Source organism: Sinocyclocheilus rhinocerous, unplaced genomic scaffold (genome assembly GCF_001515625.1).
Source record: "Sinocyclocheilus rhinocerous isolate Xijiao unplaced genomic scaffold, SAMN03320098_v1.1 scaffold2647, whole genome shotgun sequence".
Lineage (NCBI taxonomy): Eukaryota > Metazoa > Chordata > Actinopteri > Cypriniformes > Cyprinidae > Sinocyclocheilus > Sinocyclocheilus rhinocerous.
This window is the reverse complement of record NW_015639108.1, coordinates 47,810-57,269: the sequence shown is the minus strand read 5'-3', so window position 1 is coordinate 57,269 and position 9,460 is coordinate 47,810. Positions and strand designations below refer to the sequence as shown.

Here is a 9,460-nt window from a genome sequence, read left to right as displayed (position 1 = left end):
ATATATATATATATATATATATATATATATATTTAAATTACATGAATCAGTTATTTTAGAATTTGCAGAATTAAAATGGTTTAGCAACACTAAAAGCGACACCTCACACATTTTGATGGGATGTTTTGCACCAGAGACATTTTTGGGGGGAGGGCTCTTTTTAATATGAGATGCTGATGGGAGATAATCCCACGACTGATAATTCACGATTTGAGTTTCTTTGTGCTAAAACAAAGAGCTGGGAGGCGCCCATGTGCTGACAACACATTCAATCGCGCTATGTATACTCGATTTACAAAACACAAGATATGTGCTAATGTAATCACACACATAGGTGCTAATTGCCCTACAGTGCGTGCAAGTTTGTGCGTCTCAAAATGTGACCTCTGCCGCCACAGATACTTTGTCCATGGATAACATGACGAAATTAATAATAATAATAATATTTTAGGGGAATACCACTGTTTGAATCGGGCGAAAATTGTGTTTTGCCATTTTTATGATGACATTCTACAATGTAGGCTACATTCAGCAAAGAAATATGTATTGTACAGTTATTAATGAGGGAAATATCATTATAAGAAAACCATTTTTTTGCTCTTTCCAAACGACATTTACGTTTTCTTTGTGAAGTCGAATCTTGTGCTAACTCTTTTTTTACGTGAAAGCGATAAATCATTTAAAACCAGAAAAAAATGCAATTTTATATCAATAAAGGCACCATTGTTTTGAAAAGTAAAAAAAAAAAAACTAAACTGAATAAAGTTCACATAGAACTCTTGAAATATTTTAAACTCAGCTATTCGTTCAATATAGAGGGGGAGCTGTATTAAAAGAAGGTCATTTCAAATTTAGCCTTTACTGCCACCTTTCGGACAAATTATGGAAAAACAAAGAGAATAGTCAATGTAGGCTAATACACAGTTATGCTGCTTTGGGGGAAAATGTAAGATATGGAAACTAATTGTGTTTATAGTAGCCTAACACGTTTAAATTGTTTAACTATTTAAATCACAATTTTATTTTTATTTTTTTACTTTTAAAAAGCGTAGCCTATAATTTCATAATGCAATTGATGATGATGGTAAATATTCTTAGCGATATAAACACGTTCGTCAGGCATGTTATTTATGCTGTAGACTAAATAAATGACAACAATGATATATTGCTAAAGGAGGACCGATGGTTTGCGTGTAACACATCCTGATGGTTAAAATGTTATGTAGCTTTGGAAATGTACCGCTTGTATACTTCATCTTTGGATCATCAATCTATAATCATACCTGTCAACATTTTGGTGCTCAATGGCAGAGGCAGGCTAAATACATAAATACATCATAGCCTACATAATTATTAATAAAAATAAAAATGATGAAAATTGAAAATTATGACAATAACGTGGCTTATTTATGTTTCTTTGTATTTATTTTTATTATTATTAAAACATTTTATTACATAAACAGAAACACTGTTTAATATTAAATTTAATGCGCTGAGTACCGTCATTTTCCCCACCGTGTCCGATATTAAAATCAGTTCGACACATTTTGCAAAAGGCGTGGACATTGTCGATATGGCTTCGAGATATGAAATTAAATTCTTCCGTCCAGCTGTTGTTAAATATACATGTAGGGCCTATATTTGGTTTTTTTCGCACCACCTGAGTCTCTCCTCCCAGTGACGCAACTTCCCGCGTCACTACCTGCGCAGATATCAACAGCGCAACTGGGTTGCAGGTTGCCAGGTTTAGGGTCACAAATGGGTTGAAATGTGTATGATGTGTCGATAAGGATGCGTGTGAGTAGGATGCGTTTCATACAAGATCTGGCAACTGGACAAACTTGGAATAATATATTGATGTGATTATTCATATAACAAGGTTTGGGCCCTACAAATTACGGGAGTTTTCCGGGAGAAATAACAAAACGGGAGGGGGGCGGGAGATGGGTGTGAAATTCGGGATACTTCCGGGAAAAACGGGAGTGTTGACACATGTATTCAGGGGTGCGCATAAGTGGTGCGTACGCAGGTGCGCATGCGCGAAAAAAAAAAATGCGATGTGTAAATATGTTTGAGAAACGTTCTCATTACTAGCAACAATTTTGCTATTAAAGCTAAGGCAAAATGGTCAGCACTTTACCCAAACATTACTTTTTTATGGTATGGACTGTGCCAAATGCATTTTTGTTTAATAATAAAGTAAAATAAATTCATCTTAAAATCATCATTATTACCCTTGTAATAAGTATCTATGTCAATTTAACCATAATATTTCTCCACTCTGCTCTTTCTGCCAAGAGGAAGAAGAATCTATATTTCACATTTATTATATTTCTGTTATAGCTAATTCTAAACAATTCTGGCTTCCCTATTTCTTGTGTTCCACCGGCTCTGTAGTATTTCCATCAGTAAGGTTATTTTCCATTCTGATTGTTCTGACAATAAGGAGTTAGATGATGTCTTAAACGTTATGATGGGTAGGCTAAATACCATATCCATAAAGCTAGATAGCCTACCTGAAATTTAAACCCAGCTGCAAAATATTTGCTTCTGATCTACATTTATTATTGTCATCACTTCAAAAAGTATCCTCTAATAAAAAATCTCTGAAGACATCTCTTTTTATAGAACGGGTTTTAAATAAATTGTAATTTGTATTTTTTTCTCTCTTTTTTTCCTCTTTCCTCTGTATCCTCCCATATGTTCTGTGTTATTTGTTCTGTATTTTCTTTTTCTTTTATATTGAACTATATTTCTGCAAAAAAAAAAAAAAGTCGACATGAAACTAACAACAACAAAAATCACACCGCTCATTTGCGTAACGACATTGTTGACAGCTGTTAATGCACAATCACTGTTTTAGATCGACTAACTGTAATACTGTATAAGATTAACACTCAAACTGAAAGCATAAATCTAGGCTAAGCGCTGCCGGTTTCAGAGCAAAATGCAAAACTGACATTTCATTCACTGACGCGCTTCACTCGGCAGCGGCAACCCGCCAAAATAAAAGTTTGCTGATTTTAGGTTTGAAAATAATGAAAATTCTTTAAAAAAAAAGTTAATATTAGCAATTTTATTTTTAAGTGTACTATAAAACAACGGAATTTTTTATTGTATACTCATTTTGTTTTTAAATATAATAGTATTATCACACGGATTACTTTGTTTATTATTTTATTTTATTAAAATACTAAATAAATAAATGCTATAATACTATTATCACTATTAATCATTATTTTATTTTTATAGTTATATTTAATGAGTCACACTATGTGCAGTGTGAGTGCCAAACCAAGGGCAAGTTCAAGCTCAAAAACGTGCACCATTTTGCTACGGTTTCCGGTTTTCGTGATAATACCGCATACCGTAATAAAAGCATTAGCAATTAATCGCAACATGAAAATTTGATACCGGCATATCCCTATACAGGGACATTCATTTAAAATAATAATCATTTACAAATTAATTTAAATATAATATAATAATGTTGTGTAGTCTTTAATACTATAGACACAGCCAGTTTTACTCACTGAAAGATTTATTCGTCATAAAATTATTACTTCATAGTTGTATTACATACACATGCTATACAGATAATGTAGAGTCGTGCATTAATTTGAGTGATGACAGATATTATGGGAGTGGCTTGGTGGAGCGCAGGAGATGCAGATAACATGATCTAGAAAGAAACTTTAAATAATGTTGTCACGTAACAAATCTGTTCAAATATAAAATTAAATGAATTGCTAATTGCTACGTTGAAATAAAAATGTAAAGCCTGTACAAAAATTAGAAATCGTGAATACAAATAGGCTAATTGGGAATTTTTTAATTATATGATGTCATTACGTTGCTGTCTTGCCGCCAGCCAATCGCTGCATTGCTGATCGTGGTTTCGAGTATCGATACATAGCCCCTTTTAAACCAACCCATGAACACGCAATTATCTCAGATAACTCAATCCAGCCAGACTAATCATCAACAACAGCTGCGTTTGAAGAACCGAATTATCCAGATCCTGATTAGCGCGATGATATCATCTTGGATGTGACATTTCATCTCGGATGTAATAAGTGACGTAGGAAGAACGGGCCCCAGAGGTTGGAATTTGGAACCCACTCTGACGTCACCGCATCGACCTGCGCATGCGCATGGACTATAAAAGGCGGGTTCGCATGTTCGTTCTTCCCAGTTCCGTCTTCCTTGACCAGGGTAAGTAATGTTCACTTTGTAATTTTTTTTTTTTTTTTCTCTTTTAATCTGCTAGAAATATTTTTTTAAAGCACGTTCTACAAATGATTTACCAAAACACGCATTGTGATAAAGTTGTAAGGATAACAAAAGTGAAATTTAGGATTTTGGGGTAGTTGCATGTTGACCACGTGGCTCGTTTTCGGTGCACGCGGGAAGGTCAAGACAATGAAAGTTTCCCTGGTTTAGTTTTATTCTATTGTTTAGTGCACTATGTTAATAAAATGTTAAATACCAGTTAGTCCATTGTTTCAACGTTGCATACAGGCCATTTAAGTGACTTTTTGCAGTAGGTTATTTCTAGTTGCTTAATTGTTTGTTACTTTGTGTTTTACTTTGTAGTAGTTTTGCAGTATGTGGACTGTTGGACCATGGAGTTGTGCTGTAGTGCTACTCAGATTTTGGTGAGTTTAGATCTACACTAGACTTTGCTTTAAAACTTCTGGTAGCAATGATGACGGATCTTTTTTCCCCAGCAGACCGACACTGTTGACCCTTTATAACGAAATAAGCCAAATGATCTGAGCAACCATGTTGTTGCCACAAAATCTGGTATTCATGTTTTTTACGGTCATTGACTTTTACTACTCCTGTCCCTACAGATCATACTGGAGCAGAATGGATAACCTTAAATTCATCAGACTTTGTTTCATAAGTCATCCACATACTAAAACAGGTAAGGTTGAACATGTTTTTGGCACATTTGGTTGATATTTACCTGGTGCATATGATGACTGATCTTTTTTCCCCAGCAGATCGATAGTGTTGACATTTGCTCTAAACTTTAAGCCAATTTATCTGAAGCACCATCAGAGCTGCTTGGCATACAAAATATTGGTGCTTTTCTTGTTCTTAAGTCCTCTTTGTCTTCCCCAAAAGGAGTAATTCAGTAGTTCAGGAGGACCAGAGGACTTCACACGATGAATGGCCACATGTGAAGGTAGTTTTCAGAGAAGAACGGGCCCCAGAGGTTGGAACTTGGAACCCACTCTGACGTCACCGCATCGACCTGCGCATGCGCATGGACTATAAAAGGCGGGTTCGCATGTTCGTTCTTCCCAGTTCCGTCTTCCTTGACCAGGGTAAGTAATGTTCACTTTGTAATTTTTTTTTTTTTTTTCTCTTTTAATCTGCTAGAAATATTTTTTTAAAGCACGTTCTACAAATGATTTACCAAAACACGCATTGTGATAAAGTTGTAAGGATAACAAAAGTGAAATTTAGGATTTTGGGGTAGTTGCATGTTGACCACGTGGCTCGTTTTCGGTGCACGCGGGAAGGTCAAGACAATGAAAGTTTCCCTGGTTTAGTTTTATTCTATTGTTTAGTGCACTATGTTAATAAAATGTTAAATACCAGTTAGTCCATTGTTTCAACGTTGCATACAGGCCATTTAAGTGACTTTTTGCAGTAGGTTATTTCTAGTTGCTTAATTGTTTGTTACTTTGTGTTTTACTTTGTAGTAGTTTTGCAGTATGTGGACTGTTGGACCATGGAGTTGTGCTGTAGTGCTTACTCAGATTTTGGTGAGTTTAGATCTACACTAGACTTTGCTTTAAAACTTCTGGTAGCAATGATGACGGATCTTTTTTCCCCAGCAGACCGACACTGTTGACCCTTTATAACGAAATAAGCCAAATGATCTGAGCAACCATGTTGTTGCCACAAAATCTGGTATTCATGTTTTTTACGGTCATTGACTTTTACTACTCCTGTCCCTACAGATCATACTGGAGCAGAATGGATAACCTTAAATTCATCAGACTTTGTTTCATAAGTCATCCACATACTAAAACAGGTAAGGTTGAACATGTTTTTGGCACATTTGGTTGATATTTACCTGGTGCATATGATGACTGATCTTTTTTCCCCAGCAGATCGATAGTGTTGACATTTGCTCTAAACTTTAAGCCAATTTATCTGAAGCACCATCAGAGCTGCTTGGCATACAAAATATTGGTGCTTTTCTTGTTAAGTCCTCTTTGTCTTCCCCAAAAGGAGGAATTCTGTAGTTCAGGAGGACCAGAGGACTTCACACGATGAATGGCCACATGTGAAGGTAGTTTTCAGAGTGTATATTGTGTATATTCTTTGTTCACTAACTTGGTTTTCATCTAAAATTTGGTTCTTTCACATTTTCTAGGCATTTGAGAGATTTGTTCCTCCGAAGGCTCTGGACTGTCAAACCCACGTGGAGAAGTACATAATGGTCCCTCTAAGCAGTCCAGCGTTGACTAGTTATGGGGAGAAACATTTTATGCATTAAAGTTGACCTATTCCAACCTATTTTTTTTTTTTTTTCCTCTTTCTAATCCTAAGAATTATTGCTTGTGTTTTATGTAAGTGCATAAATAGTCTTGCAGCTGGCACTTACCTCTCTTACTTTTACAATAAAACTATTAAACCATGAATTGATTTTTGCGTTCATTAACTTGTTCTCTCATTCATCTGTGACCTTGAGGTGAAATGTGAATTTAGTGGGACCATTAGCTGAATGAAATTAATAGTTGGTTAGTGGACGTCTTATGGCCGTTCTAACTGAGCAAAATGCAAGTAAACATTAACTTGTACAATTACTGTAGGTTAAGTGATTAAAACACTGGGATTTAAAGAGTCGGTGAATCTGACTGATCACATGTGGTTACTTTTGTCACCTCAAGGTAAATGGTACATTTCTAACCAGAGTAGAAAGTGTCTTGATGCACTTAAAACACACCAGAATTATATATTCTACTGCACACAGTTAAGTACTCATTCACATTAACCAAGCAGTAGCTATTTAAATGTTTATTCTTTCATTTTATGAATGGTCACAAAGCTTGCTTCTCAAAGGTTTTACATTAGTGGATAGTGCATCTAAAATTGGAATAACTGACAGTATTTGTTTAGGGTACAGAGAAAAGACCATTCACACGCCAAGTGCACAGCTCTGCTTTCAACTATATTTTAACAATGTAGTTCCCATGTGTGTTTTCTGACCCCATTTCCCAGAAAGTAAAACCAATATTAATCACACACTTCTGTACAAAATATACAGATGTTTTGTAAGACGTTGGATGAGACTATATATGTAAGACATCTCACACTAAAAAAACCTGTTGCACGAAATCCACCCAATGCTGCAATTAGATCTTTAGTGTCTGTAGTGATCCTCACTGTAACAGCCATCAATTATGAACCAAATAACCTGAAAACAAACAAAAGAACACTTTAAAATATGCAACACCTCTTCACAAAAACAGTTTGTTTGCAATAGTGCATAAAGGTGATTATTTTAGTAGCATGAAAGTAGCAAACAAAATCTTTATATTAAAAGACAATACTCACAAGATCATGCAAAACATGATGAAAATGTTCCAAAGAGCAATGAATATACGAAAGTACCGCAGACTCAGCAAAAGACCCCATTTCCCAGAAAGTAAAACCAATATTAATCACACACTTCTGTACAAAATATACAGATGTTTTGTAAGACGTTGGATGAGACTATATGTAAGACATCTCACACTAAAAAAACCTGTTGCAGGAAATCCACCCAATGCTGCAATTAGATCTTTAGTGTCTGTAGTGATCCTCACTGTAACAGCCATCAATTATGAACCAAATAACCTGAAAACAAACAAAACACTTTAAAATATGCAACACCTCTTCACAAAAACAGTTTGTTTGCAATAGTGCATAAAGGTGATTATTTTAGGAGCATGAAAGTAGCAAACAAAATCTTTATATTAAAAGACAATACTCACAAGATCATGCAAAACATGATGAAAATGTTCCAAAGAGCAATGAATATACGAAAGTACCGCAGACTCAGCAATTCCCAGAAAGTAAAACCAATATTAATCACACACTTCTGTACAAAATATACAGATGTTTTGTAAGACGTTGGATGAGACTATATGTAAGACATCTCACACTAAAAAAACCTGTTGCACGAAATCCACCCAATGCTGCAATTAGATCTTTAGTGTCTGTAGTGATCCTCACTGTAACAGCCATCAATTATGAACCAAATAACCTGAAAACAAACAAAAGAACACTTTAAAATATGCAACACCTCTTCACAAAAACAGTTTGTTTGCAATAGTGCATAAAGGTGATTATTTTAGTAGCATGAAAGTAGCAAACAAAATCTTTATATTAAAAGACAATACTCACAAGATCATGCAAAACATGATGAAAATGTTCCAAAGAGCAATGAATATACGAAAGTACCGCAGACTCAGCAAAAACTCTCTGATGTTGTCACCTAAAGACAGACAATGCATAATAAGAGTCACAAATATGAACCAGGACTGTTTAGATTTTTTTTTTAAATCTAATATTTGATACATTTCATAATCTATTCTAGGTCTATCCCATGATAGAGTTAGGGCCTCTGTAATGACCTGTAGCTGCCTGCTCACTGTCTTATTAATATTATGTCATACTGTCCCAATAAATTTAAATGAACTATTATTTCATAATGCAACGTTAATGAATTGTTGTTGTTACCAGTTCTGGACGATCCAGATTCATCGCCAAACCCTTGAGACTGCGTTTCTCTCTTCTTTCTGCACACAGACAGTGAACGGCACGGATAAGCAAGCAATCATCCAAATGAAAACTGACAGGTAAGTTTTGTGTTTTCACTCACAGTTTAAAGTTGAGCACAGCGCCGGCGTTCACGAGCAGAGTGCTGCAAACACAAGGAAATGAGCGACGTGGAGAGGAACAAACACTGCTGTTACACTCTGACAATACTACACCACACATATGGACAACACGAACTACCTTCTGTTTAAGAATAACACGAAATCTATCCTGCTTAGGAAAAAATTGTGGAATTTACCCAAAAATTATAAGATCTCCAATCATTTTGGCTGATTATATCCGCCTCAGTTCGTCCTCTTCTTCTTCTATCTTTGTATGAGTTCAATATGAGTCGTTAGGTCTTCATCGCCACCTGACGCCAGACACACAGCACGACAATCCTGTTGCTGTGCACTCCAGTCTGCGAAAGCTGCAGGGATCCTCAAGCCCTGGGCTGGCGATGGATAGTGGGTATTTACAAGGACCCCCTGTTACATATTGCATAAAAATTAGTGTATTCGTCTATAGTAACCAGTCTGTATAACACAGTATAGTATCATATAATATTAAAGGCAAAAAGTCAATACATTAAAAAAATCGAATAGCCTATTTGATTAAAGGGGTCATATGATGT

The 9,460-nt window shown here is 35.5% G+C and overlaps 1 protein-coding gene and 3 long non-coding RNA genes across 6 annotated transcripts; 2 read left to right on the top strand and 2 right to left on the bottom strand.

The window, feature by feature from the left end:
* The first annotated feature begins 4,132 nt into the window (after positions 1 to 4,132).
* On the top strand, positions 4,133 to 5,113 carry LOC107751029 (uncharacterized). 2 transcript variants are annotated; one of them, XR_001641206.1, is made up of 4 exons: positions 4,133 to 4,215; positions 4,597 to 4,658; positions 4,857 to 4,930; positions 5,007 to 5,113. It is a non-coding gene; the product is annotated as an uncharacterized LOC107751029 (long non-coding RNA). The 2 variants fall into 2 exon arrangements; XR_001641205.1 differs by having other exon boundaries at positions 4,134 to 4,215; positions 5,010 to 5,112.
* Positions 5,114 to 5,296: 183 nt separating this feature from the next.
* LOC107751028 (uncharacterized) lies at positions 5,297 to 6,674 on the top strand. Of its 2 annotated transcripts, none has more exons than XR_001641204.1 (5): positions 5,297 to 5,336; positions 5,729 to 5,780; positions 5,979 to 6,052; positions 6,253 to 6,313; positions 6,398 to 6,674. It is a non-coding gene; the product is annotated as an uncharacterized LOC107751028 (long non-coding RNA). The 2 variants fall into 2 exon arrangements; XR_001641203.1 differs by having other exon boundaries at positions 5,300 to 5,336; positions 5,718 to 5,780.
* Positions 6,675 to 7,654: 980 nt separating this feature from the next.
* On the bottom strand, positions 7,655 to 8,071 carry LOC107751027 (uncharacterized). Its single transcript, XR_001641202.1, has 2 exons — positions 8,001 to 8,071; positions 7,655 to 7,863 (listed from the first exon to the last, which is right to left on the bottom strand). It is a non-coding gene; the product is annotated as an uncharacterized LOC107751027 (long non-coding RNA).
* A 5-nt stretch (positions 8,072 to 8,076) lies between these two features.
* LOC107751026 (small integral membrane protein 7-like) lies at positions 8,077 to 9,263 on the bottom strand. The gene is made up of 5 exons (XM_016566598.1): positions 9,086 to 9,263; positions 8,891 to 8,932; positions 8,749 to 8,807; positions 8,413 to 8,503; positions 8,077 to 8,272 (listed from the first exon to the last, which is right to left on the bottom strand). Exons 1-5 carry the CDS (start codon positions 9,109 to 9,111, stop codon positions 8,257 to 8,259), a joined length of 234 nt encoding a protein of 77 aa, XP_016422084.1. The 5' UTR covers positions 9,112 to 9,263; the 3' UTR covers positions 8,077 to 8,256.
* Between the last annotated feature and the right edge of the window lie 197 nt (positions 9,264 to 9,460).